The 21,369-nt window shown below is 44.1% G+C and overlaps 1 protein-coding gene across 4 annotated transcripts; it reads left to right on the top strand.

Annotated features, from left to right (window-relative positions):
• The first annotated feature begins 3,818 nt into the window (after nucleotides 1–3,818).
• HAPLN3 (hyaluronan and proteoglycan link protein 3) lies at nucleotides 3,819–21,262 on the top strand. Of its 4 annotated transcripts, XM_081964407.1 has the most exons (7): nucleotides 3,842–3,974; nucleotides 5,047–5,175; nucleotides 5,446–5,554; nucleotides 13,798–13,934; nucleotides 15,163–15,531; nucleotides 17,844–18,146; nucleotides 20,235–21,255. In XM_081964407.1, exons 3-7 carry the CDS (start codon nucleotides 5,517–5,519, stop codon nucleotides 20,513–20,515), a joined length of 1,128 nt encoding a protein of 375 aa, XP_081820533.1. In that variant the 5' UTR covers nucleotides 3,842–3,974; nucleotides 5,047–5,175; nucleotides 5,446–5,516; the 3' UTR covers nucleotides 20,516–21,255. The 4 variants fall into 4 exon arrangements, with proteins under 4 accessions (XP_081820534.1, XP_081820532.1, XP_081820533.1 ...); XM_081964408.1 differs by lacking the exon at nucleotides 5,047–5,175 and having other exon boundaries at nucleotides 3,819–3,974; nucleotides 13,817–13,934; nucleotides 20,235–21,257; XM_081964406.1 differs by lacking the exon at nucleotides 5,047–5,175 and having other exon boundaries at nucleotides 3,819–3,974; nucleotides 20,235–21,254.
• The last annotated feature ends 107 nt before the right edge of the window (nucleotides 21,263–21,369 follow it).

The following is a 21,369-nucleotide window of genomic DNA, read 5'->3' as shown; positions in this document are numbered from 1 at the left end:
TCCACCTTTGACTTTCCTCATCATCCAGTCTGAGCTGAAGAAGCTTCTTAGATGAGAAGCGAAACTCCTTCAAAGAAAAATAAAAACCAGAAAGTCCAATTGCCTCTTGAATAAAGTACCTTTGGGACAATCATGACCTGGATGACTGAGAATCTCCATAGACAATTACCAAAAATTGTATCAGAGCAGTGTTTGTCAAAGTTAGCAACTTTCAGATATGTGTCTATGGAGATTCTCAGCCATCCAGGCCACAGTTGTATCAAGTGTTTTTTTTTATTTTTGAAAAGGCAACTGGACTGAATTTTTTTGAGGAGGAAGAAGAAAAAGTCCTTTCGCTTCCTATCCCAGGAGCTTCATCAGTTGTATTGGACGGCGTGGGAGATGGAAAGACAGTTATTGACAGTTGAGATTAGTTGGTAGGAAAGGGAATGATAGGTTCTGACAGGATGGTGGGGGGGGGGGGGGAGATGGGATGGAAAGATTGACTTCAATTCCCAAAATTCCCCAGCCAGCATACTGGGGGAGTTGAAGTCCACACATCTTATAGTTGCTAAGGTTAAAAGAAAGGACACTGTATTAAAGCTAATTTAGATCATGTGGGTGATTTGGATTGTGGATGGATTAATTGACATGTTCTTCGATCAGTTGATGGCCTTATTGACGTGCGGAAAGAATAGGGTATGCATTCAAATTCCATGCTACATATGGTAAAATGGAAAGTCCAGCATTGATGTGAAATAAAATGTGCTAAGCCAGACCAAATTACAATGGAATTATGGCTCAGAGAGATGTGATCACAAGACCTGGGGGGGGGGGGGGGAACCGATACACCCTTGGGCATATGAGTGGAAAGCTTCTGGGGCCACCATTAGATCAGGCATCTAAAGAGATGATTGATGAGGCAGAAAATAACTCAGACAAGAGGTCATCCCTCCCAAATGCTTCATTTCAAGAAACTCTTTTCTCGTGCTGATAACATAAGATTAACGTTCAAAATTTAAGCAGGAAACTCCTTTTAGAAACAGAGGGATGGAACAAGCAAACTCTTGGTTTCTTATTTTTCTACTTGCTACCTACCAATGGTCTCAAAAGCTGAAGAACATCTAAAGAAAGGGGGTTTTATGCAGTGCAAGCTTCATTCTATCTGCCCAGGATCAGCCACCTTCAAAAGAATTTGCTCTCTCAGAGTTTTATCCATCATCCATTCCCTGAGGTCTTAAGAGCCATAACTCAAACAAAAATTGGACAATCTGCCTTGTATGTAGACTTCAGACAGCACCTGCAGCTAAGGCCATCATTTTTATTGCTTATTTACATCTCGCCTTTTCTTTTTCCTTTTGCTGAAGGGATCACGCCATGATTATCCATCTAGTCACCTTCACTACTCAGGTAGGAAAGACTGCCTAAGAGATTGTGACTAATGCAGACTCACACCAGAGAAACTTCCTGAGGAAATTGAGAACTTCAATCGGGGTGTTTCCAGTCTTTTGCGCAATCCTAAATGCTCCATGGGACGGGGTGGCTCAGTGGCTAAAAAGCTGAGCTTGTCGATCAGAAAGGTCGGCTGTTCGAATCCCTAGCGCCGTGTAATGGAGTGAGCTCCCATGACTTGTCCCAGCTTCTGCCAACCTAGCAGTTCAAAGCACGTAAAAAATGCAAGTAGAAAAATAGGGACGGTGGGAAGGTAACAGCATTCCGTGCGCCTTTGGCATTTAGTCATACTAGCCACATGACCATGGACTTTGGACAGTGCTGGCTCTTCGGCTTTGCAACAGAGATGAGCACCGCCCCCTGGAGTCAGGAACGACTAGCACATATGTGCAAGGGGAACCTTTACCTTTTACCTAAATGCTCCATGATCATTAAGATCAGAATTCCACTGAAAAGGAAGATGCTATGCCTTAAAAACCTAGCACATGCCTCTTCCGATATTATACAGGTAGTCCTCAACTTACAACAGTTCATTTAGTGGCCGTTCAAAGTTACAAGAATGCTGAAAAAAGTGACTTTTCACTTTTCACTAAGAGTTTTCCCCACTTAGAACTGTTACACCATTGTCACATGATCAGGATTCAGACATCTGGCAACTGACTCATGTTTATGATGGTTGCAGTGTCCTGGGGTCAAGGGATCAACTTTTGCAACCTTCTGACAAGGAAAGTCAATGGGGAAGCCAGATCCACTTAACAACCCTGCGTTACTAACTTCCCAACTGCAATGATTCACTCAACAATGGCGGTAAGAAAAGACATAAAAATGAGGCAAACTCACTTAACATATGTTTCACTTAGCAACATAAATTTGGGGATCAATTGTGGCCGTAACTCGAGGATTACCTGCACACACATGTAGAATAAGAATAGTGTGGAAATGGCTTTAAGATAACCTTAGGCAACCCCGATTGAGCAGATGGCGTTTTTGATTATCCCCAGCTAGCATGACCAAGTTGGCTGGGGCAGCAGGAACTGTGGTCCAACACATGTGGCTTTTAACCATGGCTAGAAACCAAGAAGCAATTCAACACAAAACCCAAGCCATCTTTCTTGGCCGTTGCCCAAGAGTACATTTTGGTGTCAATTGATTGAGAAAACAAAGGGTGGTTTTCCCTGGTAGAAAATTGGATACCATTGATCTGTTTTTTGGAATGTACATTTCAAGCTTAATGACGAAAACGTTAAGAGTGGGAGCAAAGTGATATTTGGGGAAAACACTCATTTTTTTTTTAGACTAGCCTTTGCTCATCCATTTCCCCCCTTCAATTCAGCATGATTCCCTTATGATGATGAAGATGAATAGAATGGAATGGAATGGAATGGAATAGCAGAGTTGGAAGGGACCTTGGAGGTCTTCTAGTCCAACCTCCTGTTTAGGCAGGAAACCCTACACCACTTCAGACAAACGGTTATCCAATCTCTTCTTAAAAACTTCCAGTGTTGGAGCATTTACAACTTCTGGAGGTTCAGATCAGTTCATATCGGATCTTGTTATGGATCAGGGTTATGTAATAATCTCTCTCACACATGCTTAAAAGATCAAATATTGTGCCTTTCTTTTTCATCCAAGATTCCCTCCTCCTCCTCCTCCTCCTCTTCCTCCTCCTTTAACACATTGATGAAATAAATAAATAACAAAAGGACAAGCCCAGACACAAGACCGCTTACATTTTGCAGTAACCATTGCAAACTCTTGCAGTAGCTGTACCCAAAATAATACTAATAATACTAATAATACTAATAATACTAATAACACTAATAACACTAATAATACTAATAATACTAATAATAATACTAATAATACTAATAATACTAATAATACTAATAATAATACTAATAATAATAACCCTTGGTTAGGACTCGAGCTGTTGAGCTACCAACCAGCCCCAAAGGCTGTGAATCCCACCAAAGATTAACCACATAACAACAACAACAACAATAACTCTTCTTCGGCATGTTTCTAACATGAAGCAGCCGACAAATATTTAAAGCGCCGAAGCCAAGGCGTAAGTAAGACACAAACTCCCTCGGAAGCAAAGGCGTGAATAAGAATTAGGGAAGGTTAACTCTGCTCTCAGCCCCGGGGGACCTTTTCCAACTTTCAGACGAGGCGGGTGTTGCCGAAAATCACAGCTCGAAGAAATGGGGGGACGGACAGAAAGCGAGAAACCAACGGAGACCTTACCGGGGTCCCCGGCTCTGGGGGGGGGGGAGCCGGGGGGGAGGAGGGAGGGAGGAGAGAGAGGGGAGGGGGGGAGGGAGGGTGTTCGCGTGTTCCTTTAAGGGATTGGTCCTGCCGCGGTTTCCTTTTGGGTCGCCGCCGCCCCGCCCCGCGGCTCTACAACCCACTTCGGTAAAGTTGCAAGAGGCTCAGTTGGGTTTTGCCCGCCGCGGAGGGAAGTTTCAACTTTTCCGCTTCTGCAATTGCTGCTGCTGGAGTCCGTTTCAGGACGCTGCGGGCTGGTTATGTCCTCTTGCTCCGTAAGTAAGGCGATATGGAGAAGTTGAAGACGGGGAGAGAGAGAGAGAGAGAGAGGGAGGGGAGGGGAAGAGAGAGCGAGAGGGAGACAGACACACACACACAGAGACAGAGAGAGAAAAAGAGAGATGGGAAGAGAGAGACAGAGAGAGATGAGGAGAGAGAGACAGAGAGGGAGATAGAAAGAGAGATGGGAAGAGAGAGAGAGCGAGAGAGGGAGAGAGAGACACACACAGAGAGACAGAGAGAGAAAAAGAGAGATGGGAAGAGAGAGAGAGAGATGAAGAGAGAGAGACAGAGAGAGACAGAGAGGGAGATAGAAAGAGAGATGGGAAGAGAGAGAGGGGGAGGGGGAGAGAGCGAGAGAGAGAGAGAGGGAGGGGGAGAGAGAGGGAAAGAGAGAGGGAGGAGAGAGAGCAAGAGAGGGAGAGGGAAACACACACACACACACACAGATAGAGAGAGAAAAAGAGAGATGGGAAGAGAGAGAGAGAAAGGGAGGGAGGGGGAGAGAGGGAGGGGGAGAGAGGGGAAGAGAGAGAGGGAGAGAGGGAGAGGGAAAGAGACACACAGAGACAGAGAGAGAGAGAGATGGGAAGAGAGAAAGAGAGAGAGAGAGAAAGGGAGGGAGGGGGAGAGAAGGGGGAGGGAGAGAGAGGGGAAGAGAGCGAGCGAGTGAGAGATCCCTTCCCTCCCTCCGGTTTTCCTCTCTTTTTCTCTGCTGTGGGACTCTAACTTTCATCCCCTGGTTGGCAAACTGGGAAAGAGACAGAATCGGAGCACGGGAGGTAATGTGCCCTGGCGCAATTTTAAACCCGATCCCCAGGTATGAGGCGGAATGTGAGAAATGGAGGAGAAATTTGGGGAATGGGAGAAGCACAAGGGAGCAATTTGCAGAGTTAGCAAGGATACCACACACCTAGAGAATCAGGCCGGTGATAAACCTAGCGGGTACAGGACCCTTGGTTTAGGGTTTTTTAATCTCAGTTAGGGTTTGTTTTCCCCACCCAGCCTTGGATTTTAGTTGGCTGTGTGAACTCAGCTGGTTTGATCCGGGTGTAATTCAGTGTATAGTTATAATGTACACTGAAGATGGGATTTAATTTCACCGTATGAGGTGCAGTGACAATAAACCCAACCCAACCTAAACCCAACCTTCGTGCAAGGCTAGAGAGGCAAACGAAGGTGTTGAGTATTGCCAAGGCAGGAAGTTCTTTTTTAAAGAAGAGATTGGACAATCATTTGTCAGAAATAATAGGGTCTCCTCCTTGAGCAGAGGGGTTGGACTAGAAGACCTCCAAGGTCTCTTCGCACACTATTGTTCTGTTAAATCTATCGAGCAGAAGATCCCTACCAATTAAGACACTTTCGAACATCTCGTCTGTATCTTTTGAGGGTATTTTGATGGCACAGGGCAATTGCAGTGCAAGGTGATTTTGTTCTATCTTTTTTCACATTTGTGTTGGAGAGCAGTGGGGAGGATCCAGCGGCTTTGAAGTTGGTCCCAACAGCGCCTTGGTCTCAAGAACAAACCAACTGGGCTGATGTCTACAAGCATGGAGATGCCTCTCGTGTTATCAAGGTGGGCTTGGCTGCCAAAGAGACCTGAAATGTATGGTCTGATCATATTGCATTGTTGGGAAACATCCCTTTGCACTTAGTGGCCAGTGACATCTTATAAAGGGGTATTAAGACTGAGCCCAACATGTTTAAGTATGAAATTACTTGGGCTACTATCTGAACAGGAGGAGGATGGAAACCCACCTGAGCCTAGCAGGCAGAGAACTGCTGATATGAAGGAAAGTTTTATCAGACATAAACTTGATATCCAATTATGATATCCTTGAATGGATCCAGGATAAAACTTGCCTAAAGTAATTTGATTTTATTTATTGCATTCCATCTTGTTGTTTATAAATAACTCAAGGCAGAAAACATACTACTTCCTCCCCCTATCTTCTGTACAACAACAACCCTGTGAAGTGTGTTGGGCTGAGAGAGAGAGAGAGAGAGAGAGAGAGAGAGAGAGAGAGACAGACAGACAGACAGACAGACAGACAGACAGACAGACTACCCTAAAGTCACCCAGCCAGGTTTCATGCCTAAGGCAAGACTAGAACTCACTATCTCCTAGCGATCGGCCCAAAGTTACCCAGTCAGCTTTCATGTCTAAGGTGGAACTAGAACTCACAGTCTCCTGGTTTATAGTCTGGTGCCTTAACCACTCTGCCAAACTGATAAACCGGTAACCGGACCAATATAAATAACCATCGTTTTCCTCGAAAAGGACGACGGAAAGGAATAACTTGTTGACTGTGGTCTAACTGAATGAAAACCTGAGATTAACTGTCCAATTGCCTCCCAAGAATTGTGCAATTGCATGATTATTTAAACCCTTAACTTTTACCTACTACTGCTGATTAAGTATTTGCAATAAGCCATGACTTCACTTGGGGAATTCTATGCATTGGATGACTACATGGGCGCGATGAACTCTTTCCATCTGCTCTATGGGTTGGGATGAGCTACTAAGCAAATACATAGCTGGATGTTTTGCGCTGCTTGTCTCCTGGTGGAATCTATGAGAGCAACTCTGCTTTTCTATATATGCTTGGAAAGCTGTCTGGCTGAGCCAACAGATTTTATAATTTTTCCACTCTAGTGTAAGCATGGCTTGGATTGCAGCACCGGTTTCTTCAAAATGAGCTGGGGAATCTGTGATAACACTGATAGCGCACATGTCTTAAAACCTGCTTTCATCTTCAACTCAACGGTGTCTTCAGAGTCCAAGTTTTAATGTATTTCTGCGGCTCTGGTGACTATTTTTAATATCAGGCTAGTAATGGATTGAGGGATGCTTTGGCTCACTGGCTAAGATGCTGAGCTTGTCAATCAAAAAGGTCTACAGTTCGATGGTTCGAATTCCTAGTGCAGCGTAACGGAGTGAGCTCCCGTTGCTTGTCCCAGCTTCTGTCAACCTAGCAGTTGGAAAGCATGTAAAAATACAAATAGAAAAATAGGGACCACCTTTGGCGGGAAGGTGCATTCCATGAGCTTTTGGCATTTATTCATGCTGGCCACATGACCACAGAGACATCTTCGGACAGCACTGGCTCTTCAGCTTTGAAATAGAGATGAGCACCGCCCCCTAGAGTCTGGAATGACTAGCACATATGTACTAAGGGAACCTTTACCTTTAGTAATGGATTTCAACTAAAAAGGGATGAAGGAATTCCTCTGTTTCTATTGTGGTTGCAAATGGATCCTCTTCTTGTGATAACTTTTATTGAATTCTGTAATTGATCACTTTTACTTTCTCTCTTCAGAACTGACTTTGTAATACAGGTGGTCCTCGGCTCACGATCACCATAGAGCCCAAGATTGATGTTGTTCAGTAGGATATTTGGTTTGCCCCATTTACGACCTTTCTTGCAACAGTTGTTAAGTGAATCCTTGCAGTTGTTAGTAACTTGGTTGTGAATCTGGTTTCCCCATTGACTTTGCTTAAGAGAAAGTTGCAAAATCTAATCACTTGACCCCAGGACACTGCAACTGTCCAGTCTTGCCTACAGGAATCCTCTGGTGCCCTTCTAGCCTAATGCTAAAGAGGATCTACTTTGCTTCGCTTCTTAGACAAACCAGGTTTTGCCGGGTGCTGCTAGACAAAGTTAGACTAAGGAACATAAAGTTTCATTTGAGTCAAGCTGCAATTATGTAGACTCTGTGGATAGGATTGCTTTGCCTTCCAGCCGTGGGATTCCTTGGTGAATTCCAATGCAACCACTATTTTTGCTTATATTTTGTAGATCACGCAAGATTAACTATGTCCTGAAGAAGCAGCTCCTTGAAATTTATGGGACTTTGATTAGCATACACTTAGCTGTTAAAAATCTGAATGAATCCTTTTGGCACCCCTGAATTGGCTGCAGTAAATATGTAAAAAAACCGATAGCAAAAGGATCAGGTTAATTATCTTCCCACCTGCCAGATAAAACAGATTATGTTGCTTGGATTGTCTGTGGTATATGCACTTCTTATGTTCAGATTTCATAGACTGGGGAGTCTTTTCATGGTGCTCCCTACCAGTGGGGGGATTTAATTTTTTTTACTACGGGTTCTGTAGGTGTGGCATGGCTTGTGAGTGTGGCTTGGTGGGCGTGGCAGGAGAAAGATGCTGTAAAATCTCCATTTCCTCCCCATTCCAGGGGAAGGACACTGCAAAATCTCCATTTCCTCCCAATCAGCTGGGATTTGGGAGGCGGAAAATAGATGGGGGCGGGGCCAGTCAGAGGTGGCATTTACCGGTTCTCCGAACTACTCAAAATTTCCGCTACCGGTTCTCCAGAACTGGTCAGAACCTGCTGAATGCCACCTCTGCTCCCTGCCCCCTTTCTGTTTTATTTCATCATTCCTGTAAGTTAACTTTTTTTTTATTTTTAAGTTGTAGAATGTAGAAGGGTGTCTTTGATTCCTTCCCCCCACTCCTGTGTGGGAAATCTCAAAAGAATGCCAACATGTAATTTACCCTTGTCAATGCTATTATTACATGATAAATAATGGTGGGACTTTGAAGAGGCATTGTGCTGGATGCTTTTAAAATAAAAGTCCTTCCAAAGACCGGTAATCATAATTTATAGTGGACAATTTTGAGAGAAATAAAGGGTTTGCTGCAGGGGTGAAATGCTACCAGTTCAGACCAGCTCGCCCAAACTGGTAGTAAAAAAATGCTACTGGTTCAGGCAAAGCGGTATTTCTGACAGTCAGCTGTGACGTGCGATTTATGTTAGTTAGAAAGCAGGATTTCCTGATTTCTAGCTAATTTAAATCGTGTGGCACAGCGGATACTTACCTTTTAGGTGCACTCGGTAGCAAGCTCCACTCACCCACCCGGATGTTGTCATGTCTGTTTTTGACGCTCTGCGCATGCGCAGAGGTGATGCTTGCGCTCACATTTGCGAACCGGTAGCGAAGGTAAGTAGATTTCACAAATGGTTTAGGGGTTAGAGAAGATGTGATTAGCTGCACAGAAGATGGTATGACTTATATTCTAAGGATTGTTCCAGAACCAATGGTTCTGTTTAAAGACAATTGATAACAGCTCCAACTAAGACATGGATAACTCCCCCAGAAGATAATACAACAGAGATTTCGCTGTCATGGAACTTAAACAGTGCTTAACATAGCATAGGATAGAGCTGTTGGCTCAGAAATATGGGCAGAGGGATGAATGTGCAAGCAAGCAATTCTTACTGTGTTTTGGTTGGAAAGGAAATACTTTTGCTGCAAAAGTGAAATATGTCTCCAGCACATCTCGATAGTAAAAAGGACAATTACCCTTAGTTTAGGCACACATGGACTGAACGCCAGGCATTTTGCCTTTAAACAAATGTGGCTTGCACAAAACCATGATGTGGTTGGCTTAGTTTGCCCTTCATGTGCAAATGCAGTCACTGTGTGTTGTTAAACCGTGGCCGAGGCCCTGCTTGTGCGTCAATCCATGCAACTGTGGCTTATTCAAGAACCTGAATTGAACTGAGGCTTATTCAAGAAATAGAACACAAGGCTGGAAAGGATCTCAAAGATCTTCTAATCTAACACCCTCCTCAAGCAGGAAACCTTATATCATCCCGGTCAAATGGCTCTCCAGTCTATTTTTGAAAACCTCCAGTGATCGAGCACTCACTATTCCCAGAGGCATGCTGCTCCATTAATTAATTGTTCCCACTGTCTCCATCAGAAAATTTATCCTAAATTAAACAGATTAAACAGAGTTGGAATCGACCTTGTAGATCTTTTAGTCCAACACCCCCTTGCTCAAGCAGGAGACCCTACATGATTTCTGACAAATGGCAATCCAGTCTCCTCTTGAAAGCCTCCAGTGATGAAGCTCCCACAACTTCTGAAGGCAACTTCTGTTCCATTGGTTGATTGTTCTCACTGTCAGAAAGTTCCTCCTTATTTCTAGGCTGAAGCTCTCCTTGGTCAGCTTCCATCTATTATTCCTTGTCTGGTTTTAAAGTGCTTTGGAAAATAGCTTAACCCCCTCCATTCTGTGGCAGACTCTCCGATATTGGAAGACTGCTATCATGTCTCCCCTCTCCGTCTCTTCACTAGACTAGACATATCCAGTTCCTGCAACCGTTCTTCGTATGTTTTATCCTCCAATCCCCTAATTATCTTGCTTGTTCTTCTCTGCACTTGTCTGCACTTTTTTTTAGAGTCTCAACAGCTCTTTTACAGTGTGGTGACCAAAATTAGTTCTAGATTGGATCTCTCTTTAACAAGCTTCCACCTATCACTCATTGTCCTGCCCTCTGGTGCTTAACAATAGCAATTGCACTTAGACTTATATGCCGCTTCTTGGAGCCTTACAGCCCTCTCTAAGCAGTTTACAGAGCCCCCGGCCATCTGGATCCTCATTTTACCCACCTCGGAAGGATGGAAGGCTGAGTCAACCTTGAGCCTGGTGAGATTCGATCTGCCAAACTGCAGGCAGCCGGTGAGCAGCAGAAGTAGCCTCTAACCACTGCGCCACCACAACTCTTAAGGGTGGCTTATTCCAGAAATTTAAGCAAATTAGAAGATAATGCAAGGTATTCTGTCCCTCGATTCCAGAATATGAATAAATGATAAATTGCTTCACCTGGAATGCTCCTATTGAAGGCATCAGCCCACTAGTTATGCTGTTTTCTGATACCTGCATTTCTAGCTTGGTTTTCTGCCCCCCAGTCCCAACCGTAAGCCTTCTGTGACTTTTTGGCTCTGTTCTGCTAAAATTTAGCACATCAGCTTGCAGTTACCATAATGACCGTCTTTTACATTTTTTTTCCAGATTTCACAGGGCTAAGAAAGGCACTCATTATTGGGCTCCGTAAGTAAGAAGCCAAGCATGTGAATTTCTGCAAGATGTGCGTATGATGAGAAAGGCCATTTAAGGCCTTTGATAAGAAGAGAAAGCCTCTTTGTAAAGCTGCTCCTTTGGTAGCAGGCAGGGAGGTGGCAATTTCCAAAGGAGGTTCAATCTTTGCCTAAGCCCGGAGCCCCAAAAGTCAAATTTCTGAGCAAACAGAGCTACAGGGGAAAAAAAAATAGTGATGGGTGCAAAGCGCCCTCTGTGGGCAGAAAGGAGCAGTATTTTTGAGATTCAATCTTATCATGCCAGACGGCTTGCAATAATTTGGCCCTGCGAAAAGGAGAGAAGTCTTGCATCGGAGGAGGAATTAAAGACACATTTATGTCACCTTAATCAGATGCACTGTGTTCTGAGCTAGGCTTCCCCAAAAAGCACAAAGCAGATTCCTGGTTCCGGGCAAAACCCCTTTTATTAGATGAATGTGAATTCCTCTCCTTCACATTCAGCAAAGGCCTGGCAAACAGTCTTTCAAAGGTGAAGTTATGACCGCAGACCTTATCTAGCTTGGAAAGCTGCCATGTAAATATTTTCCAAATGAGGTGCTGTGCAAGGAAAGACTGGGCACAGAGTCTCTGAGATTCACGGACAGATCTTCACACTCCTGAAATGAATGAATTGTTTCCTGCAAAAGCCCACTCCCCTTTTGCTCCTCTTTTATTTCCTATGGGAGGGGCCATTCACCACCCACTTGTGATTTTACCCCCAAGTCTACCCTGATTTCTTTGCTGTTCCCTTTTCCTGGCAGCTTTGCGCATGCGCACATCGGGAACAGGCTCCAGCTGTTCCTCTGCCTCACTGCTGTCTAGCTCTGAAGGCACCTGATCACTGCCAGACGGCCTTGTCCCCATCTCTGCCTCATCCCTTTGTATGGCTTTGTGGGCTTGGCTTTGTGGGTGTGGCAGGGGAAGGATGCTGCAAAATCCCCATTCCCTCCCCACCCCACTAACCCACTTTCCAGCTTCGTTCTCCTGTTCAACAAAAGAAGATCAGCTGGGAGGCAGTGGGCGGGGCTAGCCTATTTGCCAGTTCTCCAAACTACTCAAAATTTCCACCAGTTCTCCAGAACTGGTCAGAATTGGCTGAATACTACCTCTGTCTTAGGGGCTGCCACAAAGAAGAGGGACTCAAGCTATTCTCCAAAGCACCTGAAGGCAGGACAAGAAGCAATGGATGGAAGCTAATCCAGGAGAGAAGCAACTTAGAACTAAGGAGAAATTTCCCGACAGTGAGAACAATTAAACAGTGGAACAACTTGCCTCCAGAAGTTGTGGCCGCTCCAACATTTTAAGAAGAGACTGGACAACCATTTGCCTGAAATGATATACAGCTTCCTGCCTAAGCAGGGGGGGGGGGGATTAGAAGACTTGCAAGGTCCCTTCCAATTCTGTTCTTCTTCTATTCTTCTTCAGTTCCCTTAAGAATGAACATTTGAACATCTACTGAATCTGTTCTTCCAACGCTAAGAGTGGAAGAACAATGGGTTGCCAAACACATCGAATTCTCAGTTTTAAGCTGCCTTTCATCCAAGTTATATAAAACAGTTCTCCCAAAACAGACAGCCACAGTACTTATACTTTTCTAGGCTAAGTGAGCCCAAGGCAGGCAGAAAATGATGAGTACAAAAAAAAAAATGTACTCATCATAAAATGTTTTTAGATTCAAAAATAGAAAAGAACAAAGACATATTGAGAAGTGGCTTCCCCAGTGTTTTTTATTCTAAAGGTTTTGTAAACTTTGGAATTAAAAATGTTTTATGGCACTTGGAAAGCCTTAAAAGCATTCCGAAATAGTTTTTGCCCAGATAGGTAACATTACTTAGCTGACCTTGGCTGATTATAAAAAGGTTAAAGCAGGATCACTTGGAGGAGACATCACTAGGACATTCCAGAATTATAGGCTAGATGGAAAAGTTAGTAAAACTTCATTGAAGAGAGAAATTACAAGCCACTTCAGGAGTGCTGCCAAAGAATTGGCCATGTTTGTGTTGTCACCGGAAATTGAACTCAAGTTGAGATAATCTTTATTCTTTAACTGTGGGAGGAAAGCTATGGCAAATCTAGACAGCATACAAAAAAGCAGAGACATCACCCTGCCAACGAAAGTGCATATAGTCAAGGCGATGGTTTCCCCAGTTGCAATGGATGGCTGTGAAAGTTGGACCATAAGGAAGGCTGAGCGCCAAATAATTGAGGCCTTTGAGCCACGGTGCTGGAGAAGACTCCTGCGAGTCCCTTGGTCTACAAGGCGAAGTAGTATTTTATATGTTTTGCTGCCTTGAGTTATTTCTATATGTTCGCTGCAGGGGTTTGTTCTGGCTGATGTTACTGCCGCATACGCAGAAGCAAAAAACAAGATGGTAGCACCTATGGTCCCGCCGATAGAACCGGTTCAGGGGCATGGCAGGCCGAATTACTACCCACTCGGCCGAAACGGTCCAAACCGGTAGGAACCCACCTCTGGTTTGCTGCCTTGAGTTATTTCTAAAGTAATAAAGGTGGAATAAATAGCAATAGCACTTAGACTTATATACTGCTTTACAGTGCTTTACAGCCCTCGCTAAGCAGTTTATAGAGTCAGCCTATTGCCCCCCACAATCTGAGTCCTCATTTGACCCACCTCGGAAGGATGGAAGGCTGAGTCAACCTTCAGCCTGGTGAGATTCGAACTGCCAAATTGCAGTCAATCGGCAGTCAGCAGAAGTAGCCTGCAGTACTGCACTCTAACCACTGCACCACCGTAGCTCATATAAATTCAAAATGAATAAACTATGTTTGCCTTGCTGTCCCATGCTATGGGTCTATCCTGCTTAGCTTGAGGGGGGAATCCCCCAAGGTCAGTTTGATGCTTCCCCCTGGTGAGGCAATATCGTAAAGACACTATTAATCTGGATGGTTTCTTCCTTCACTTGTCAGGTTTTCCTTCCACTTCCAGAATCTTCCAGAACTGATGCTCTTCCCCCTGGTGGTGATGTTGTTACAAACCGAGAGTAGTCATGGCAGCCTCCCTTTCTACAATGGCTTCTACTATGACAGACCCGTAAATGATAAAGGTGATGATCAGGGAGATGGAGAAGATACAGTTTGGATGGGGGAATTGAATACCTGGGCTTGGTGGGTAGAGTAAGTAGTTAACAAGTCGATTCCAGTGGTGGGATTCAATTTTTTTTAGTACAGGTTCTGTGGGCGTGGCTTGGTAGGCATAATGTGGCTTGGCGGGCATGGCTTGATGGGCGGGCACGGGAAGGATACTGTAAAATCTCCATTTCCTCCCAATCAGCCGGGACTCGGGAGATAGAGAATAGATGGGGGCGAGGCCAGCCAGAGGTGGTATTTACCAGTTCCCCAAACTACTCAAAACTTCTGCTACCGGTTCTCCAGAACCAGTCAGAACCTGCTGAATACTATCTCTGGCTGATTCACTGAAAATTTATAGAACCTCCCCCCCCCCCTTCCCAGGGCTCTGAAATGGGAATATTAGAGCGCACAGGAGAGAAATAAAAACTGTGGTTGAGCATTCACAATTTTCCATTTAATTTTGATATGACTTGTGGGCAACGTGGGTCAGAGAACTGTTTGACCTAACAAGAAATGTGCACATTTTATAGCACTGAGGTTGTTTTGCAAATTACATTCAATTGTGAAAATTGCTCTACTGAGCTAGTCCAAGGTCCATCTTAGTCCAGACTTTTGTCTGCCTTTGGGGCAGACTTGGGCATTTTATAGCACATCTGGTCCTTTGGTTGTCCCTGTCTGGCCCACATGGATTGCTTTGTTTGGAAGGCAACTGCTATTATTTTTAAATTTACCTATGCAGTGTGTACATGTAATGTACCTTCACTTCTCTCTTGTTTCAGCCCTCCGCAACAGTCCAGTGTCTTATGTAGCCCCTTGGGAAAATTAATTGCCTGGCCCTGCTTTAGGGTGTTTGCAAACTGGAGCTGGAGACACACCTTCTCCCATTGTAGTTCACCTGTGATGCACTTTCTCCCACTGTGGTTCACCTGAGATGCACCTTCTCCCATTGTAGTTCACCTGAGATTTACCTTTTCCCACTATTGATCACCTGTGATGCACTTTCTCCCACTGTGGTTCACCTGAGATGCACTTTCTCCCATTGTAGTTCACCTGAGATTTACCTTTTCCCACTATTGATCACCTGAGATGCACCTTCTCCCATCGAAGTTGACTTGATATGCACCTTCTCCCACTGTTGTTTACCAGACCTGGTGTTTTGTGTTGTATTGCCTGACATCTGACCTTGGTTTCTTCCTTTCTCAGGTCTGCACAATGGTGTCCGACTACTGGTTGAGACCTCCAACGATGCCATCTCTACCCAGCGTGGTGCCAATGTTACGCTGCCCTGCCATTATCACTATGCACCTAAGCTGGATGCCCCTCGCAGGATCCGCGTCAAGTGGTCCAAGCTGCGGGAGGACAACTCTAAAGATCGAGACGTGTTGGTGGCATCTGGGCGAAATCACCGCAGCTTTGGCGATTTCCGTGGAAGGACTCACCTGCAGCAAGAGTCGGCTGATGAAGCCTCCCTGGTGATCAATGACCTGCGCTTGAATGATGCTGGGAAGTACCGCTGTGAAGTCATTGATGGTCTGGAAGATGAAAGTGGGACCGTGGATCTAGAACTGCAAGGTGAACAGGGACGAAACTGATGTGGCCAATACTTTTTGTTTTTGTCTTTTAATGACCCGGAAATCCCTTGAGGGGTGGAGTCTGACTGAGGCCACCAGGAGTTGGTTGGGATTGTTACTTGAAACCATGATAGAGACATTTAATTTGATGGATTAACTTCTGACTATATAGCAAGAAGGTATTTTGCTGTTTTGTTTAGAAACAGTAAGATCAGCGGAGGTAGGTAGGTAGATAGGTAGGTAGGTAGGTAGGTAGGTAGGTAGGTAGGTAGGTAGGTAGGTAGATAGATAGATGATAGATAGATAGATAGATAGATAGATAGATAGATAGATAGATAGACACACACAGACAGACAGACAAACAATAATACTGAAAATAGATAATGGATGATAGATGAGATAGATAGATAGATAGATAGATAGATAGATAGATAGATAGATAGATAGATAGATAGATGATATAGAGATAGATGATATATTAGATGATAGATAGATATAGATGATAGGTGATAGATAGATAGATAGATAGATAGATAGATAGATGATAGATAGATAGATGATAGATAGATAGATAGATAGATAGATAGATGGATGATAGATGATTGATTGATTGATGATAGATGATAGAAAATAGATAGATGATAGATAGATGATAGATGATAGATGATAAATATAGATAGATGATAGATACGTAGATGATAGAGATGTTAGAGATGATATCTGATAGATGATTGATAGATTGATAGATGATGATAGATAGATAGATAGATAGATAGATAGATAGATAGATAGGAGATAGATGAGAGAGAGACAGACAGACAGACAGAGACAGACAGACAGACAGACAGAGGGAGAGAGATATATTGGTAGTTGAGGGATGGATCAATCGTATTTATTTTGGTAAGATAACATTAGAGTTTCTTCCTCTTTCTGGCCACCAGATGTCACCAGCAGTCCGTCATTTTTTTTATTGGTATCCTTTTGATGTAAGCTGCCTATTGTGTGATTGCTTTGACACAATCCAGATCCAAAACAAAAATATGCGGCTTGCAATCTGGAGATATATTTTAAAAACCAAGCAACCTTTGTTGCTGACTAAAAATTCCAGATGTTACTACCAGTATGGCTAGCGGTGAGGGATGCTATGTTTTCCAGTCAAACAGTGTCTAGATGGCCACAAAGTTGCCCATCTCTGTTTTACACAACCTTTCCCAAATTAAGGTCATCTAAGTTGGGTTTGAGTCACTCCTCCAATTCCAGGCATCAATGTGACTCTGTACTTTGTTTAGAACCTTGGATTAGAGTCGAGGTGGCTCAGTGGTTAGAATGAGGTACTGCAGGCTACTTCAGCTGATTGCTAGCTGCAGTTTGGCAGTTCGAATCTCACTAGGCTCAAGGTTGATTCAGCCTTCCATCCTTCTGAGGTGGGTAAAATGAGGACCCAGATTGTTGGGGGCAATAGGGCTGACTCTGTAAACCGTTTAGAGAGGGCTGTAAAGTCCTGTAAAGCGGTATATAAGTCTAAGTGCTATTGCTAAGTGGGAAGGAAGGAAGGAAGGAAGGAAGGAAGGAAGGAAGGAAGGAAGGAAGGAAGGAAGGAAGGAAGGAAGGAAGGAAAGAAGGTTGTAAAGCACCGTGAAGCAGTATATAAGTCTAAGTGCTATTGCTAAGTGGGAAGGAAGGAAGGAAGGAAGGAAGGAAGGAAGGAAGGAAGGAAGGAAGGAAGGAAGGAAGGAAGATCTATGGTGGTGCAGTGGTTACAATGCAGCATTGGAGACTAACTCTGCCGACTGCCAGCAGTTCGAATCTCACCAGGCTCAAGGTTGATTCAGCCTTCCATCCTTCTGAGGTGCGTAAAATGAGGACCCAGATTGTTGGGGGCAATAGGGCTGACTCTGTAAACCGCTTAGAGAGGGCTGTAAAGTCCTGTAAAGCAGTATATAAGTCTAAGTGCTATTGCTAAGTGGGAAGGAAGGAAGGAAGGAAGGAAGGAAGGAAGGAAGGAAGGAAGGAAGGAAGGAAGGAAGGAAGACCTATGGTGGTGCAGTGGTTACAATGCAGCATTGGAGACTAACTCTGCCGACTGCCAGCAGTTCGAATCTCACCAGGCTCAAGGTTGACTCAGCCTTCCATCCTTCCGAGGTGGGTAAAATGAGGACTTAGATTGTTGGGGGCAAGGTGCTGATTCTATAAACCGCTTAGAGAGGGCTGGAAAGTGGTATAGAAGGCTAAGTGCTATTGCTATTATCCAGTTACAAAATGCACACCTTCAGTAATCTTTCCATTTGTATTCGTTTGCTTTTCCCGATTCAGGAGTGGTCTTTCCTTACCAGCCTCCCCATGGACGCTATAAGCTCAACTTCCACGAAGCCAAGAAGATCTGTGAAGATCAGGATGCAGTAATAGCTTCCTTTGACCAGCTTTTCGAGTCCTGGTTAGACGGCTTAGACTGGTGCAATGCTGGCTGGCTGATTGATGGCACGGTCCAGTATCCTATTACCGTACCCCGGGAGCCCTGCGGCGGGCATCACCTACAACCTGGTATCAGAAGCTATGGAGAACGTCACAAGACTCTCCATCGCTTCGATGTCTTTTGCTTCTCTTCTGCTCTGAAAGGTGAGTGGAGTTATCTTTGGGGCTGAGACTCTTTGTAGAAGGGGACCATTTTACAATGGTCCATTCCCCACCATCCAGTCAGAGGGAGAGAAGGAGAGAGGGAGGAAACAAAAGTTATAAAATGTGACTTTCCGGCTTTCTTTTCAAGAAATAATTGCCATCTTCTAATTCCCCACTCAGATATGATACGGAGTCCTTTCTTTCAAATCCTTATCTGCATTGTCTTCTTTTTCCTGTTTTGAGGGTTAAGAGTTTTTATGACTTCTCTCTTAGGGGGTATTATGAAATTTTGGAATCTCACCAGGCTTGGTGAGCTTGTAAGTTTTCCTTTCGGGAAAAAAAAAAAAACATGACAAAATGTAATTCTCCAAGGATGTCCCAAAGGTGTTTTTTTTCTCCCCCAAAAGACAACTGGCCTTGCCTTGTTTTTCCTTGAAGACGTTTTGCTTCTCCCCCAAGAAGCTTCTACAGTCCTGAACTGTCAGAAGGGAAGAAGCTTCTTGCGTGAGAAGTGAAATGTCTTCAAAAGAAGAAAAAAAAAGCCCAGTTGCTGTCTGAAAAAGCACCTTTGGGACAACCATGACCTGGAGGACTGAGAATCTCCATAGACATGTAGAAGCAGATGTATTGAGTAAGAGGTAATAGGCTGGGGAGCTTTTCTCATTTTGGTGATTTCCATGTTCTGATGTCATTTGTGATCCACTGATAGCTTGTCTCGTACACACGTCTGCCTTCGAAGGAGCTTTGAAAACAGCAATTATAATCAAATGAAAAGTATCCAAAGATTAGATTATGGAATGGACAGTTGTTGAGAATCTTCAAAGTAGGACCATTGATTCGTTCGTAGGACTTCTTCACTAAAACGATTAAGGGTGGAATCCAATACCTTTTTCATTTGAAAAAAGGGGTTCTTCTCTTGAGTTGTATTGTATCAACATTAATAGAGACTTCATTTTCAGGTTATATATATATAAAGGTAAAGGTTTCCCCCGCATATATGTGCTAGCCGTTCCCGACTCTAAGGGGTGCTGCTCATCTCCGTTTCAAAGCCAAAGAGCCAGAGCTGACTGTCTGAAGACGTCGATCAGAAGGTCGGCAGTTCAGTGGTTCGAATCCCTGGCGCTGCATAACGGAGTGAGCTCCTGTTACTTGTCCCAGCTTCTGCCAACCTAGCAGTTCGAAAGCACGTACAAATGCAAGTAGAAAAATAGGAACCACCTTTGGTGGGAAGGTAACAGCGTTCCATGCGCCTTTGGCATTTAGTCATGCCAGCCATATGACCACAGAGACATCTTCGGGCAGCGCTGGCTCTTCAGCTTTGAAATGGAGATGAGCACCGCCCCCTAGAATTGGGAATGATTTGCACATATGTGCAAGGGGAACCTTTACCTTTACCTATGTTAGCCAACATTTGGCTTGTTTGAGTAGAATAACTCAACGGGTATGCAAAAGTAATCATTTGCAGTGTATTCATTCTCTTTTCTTTTTAGCAATTCTGACCTTTTATTACATACATACATACATACATACATACATACATACATACATACATACATACATACATGCACCATATTTTTTGGAGTATAAGATGCACCAGAATATAAAACGCACTTAGGTTTTGAAGAGGAAAATTTTTTAAAAAAAGTTTTTGCACTCTGTAAACCTCCCAAAAATGGCCAATTATTCATGAAAACGGGCCCATTTTTTTTTAAAAAAAAAGGGCATGAAAAGCCCTTAGGAGGCTTGTAGAGTGTTCCCTGGGGGGGGGGGTGCAGGGGGTGGAGGCAAAAAAGAGCAAAAAACAGCCTGTTTTTTGTCAAAAAAAAAGAGCATTAGAAAGCTTATAGAGTGCTCCTGGGGGCTAGGGGCGCAAAATTGAGCAAAAAACGGCCCATTTTCTGCTCATTTCTGCCCTCCCCAGCCCCCAAGAGCTCTCTGAAAGCCTCCTAAAGGCTACACATGGCCATTTTGGTGAAAGGGAGGGGTTTCAGGAGGCAAAAAATGCTGTATTCAGTGTATACTCCGAAAAATACAGTATATTAAAAAATACATCCATATCAGTAAAATATTCTTTGCCCACCCAAACAGGGACTGTCTACTATCTTGATCACAATAAGGAGTTCACCTTAGAAGAAGCCAAGCAAGCGTGCCAAGACGACCAAGCTGAAATTGCCAAGGTGGGTCAGCTCTACTCGGCCTGGAAGTTCTTCGACTTGGACCAGTGCAATGTTGGCTGGTTGGCAGATGGCAGCGTGCGCTACCCCATCATTTCTCCCCGGCCCAATTGTGGCCCACCAGAACCAGGAATCCGAAGTTTTGGCTTTCCCCAAACTGGGAAATTTGGAGTCTACTGTTATAAGATGAGCTAAGGGAAAACGTCCTTTATCAGTGGAGGGTGTCCTTTTTATCAGCACCTGGAGTTTTTTATTTAAAGGGCCGGTCTCGGGCAGTGGGAGGGATGGGGTAGGTCTGTTTTAACTGTATGTTTTCCAGTTTCTGTTTTCTTCTATGTTTTTTTTTAAAACACTTTTGTAACAAAACAGAAAATGCTATACAAGCTGTGATGTGGACATTGAGGTGCCTTGGTGCTGGTGGGAAGAGCTCCCAGGCTTGGTTGCCCATTTAATTACGCGATCGGAAAACCTGAGCTTAGGGATGAGGCCCGCGCATGCGAGAAGATGCTCATCTGATTATGATATCTTTTGCCATTTGATGATGCCTTTTGCTCCTGCCGACGTCTGTCAGTGAGATTAGGGAAGCCGTCTGCAGTATCGGTTAGGCAGCTGTTGTAATAACTCTCTTGTGAAAGTTATTCCTGCTCCAGGGTGACATCCCCAACTCTTTTAGTAGCATGTGATCTCGTCTTAAGTGGTCCAATAGTTACAACTTTTCAAATTGAATCAGCTATTTTAATGGCTCAGAACACTGTGTGGATAAGGGATCAACAAGAATCTCAGGGCAAAAAATGGATGCAGAAGGAGCTGTTTTTCCGTATTTTTTTCTCCTGTTCTTCAGGCTGTTGATATGAACGGGGGGAAATGCAAGTCATCAAATTGTCTCCTACTCTTTTTATAAAGGGACGAGAAAGTGGAATGGCTGAGCTGTATTTTGTTGGGTTTGGGCATAGATTGTTGTGCCAACCCCTGTCATGGTCGGATCACTCACTTCTCCGGCTGGACTTCCCTGGTGCTACCCCCCGCCGCGAGGAGGCGGAACTGGAAGG

The sequence above is a fragment of the Natrix helvetica genome, assembly GCF_964273705.1.
Source record: "Natrix helvetica genome assembly, chromosome: 12".
NCBI classification, from domain to species: domain Eukaryota; kingdom Metazoa; phylum Chordata; class Lepidosauria; order Squamata; family Natricidae; genus Natrix; species Natrix helvetica.
The sequence above is the reverse complement of the archived record's forward strand: the minus strand, read 5'-3'. Positions and strand labels throughout refer to the sequence as shown.

Excerpts from the sequence above, each read along its gene's own strand:
- HAPLN3 (XM_081964405.1), top strand. Across the intron at positions 5,555-13,816 it reads ATGCCTCTCGTGTTATCAAG|AATCTTCCAGAACTGATGCT; the intron begins GTGGGCTTGGCT and ends TTCCACTTCCAG. Across the intron at positions 18,147-20,234 it reads CTTCTCTTCTGCTCTGAAAG|GGACTGTCTACTATCTTGAT; the intron begins GTGAGTGGAGTT and ends CCACCCAAACAG.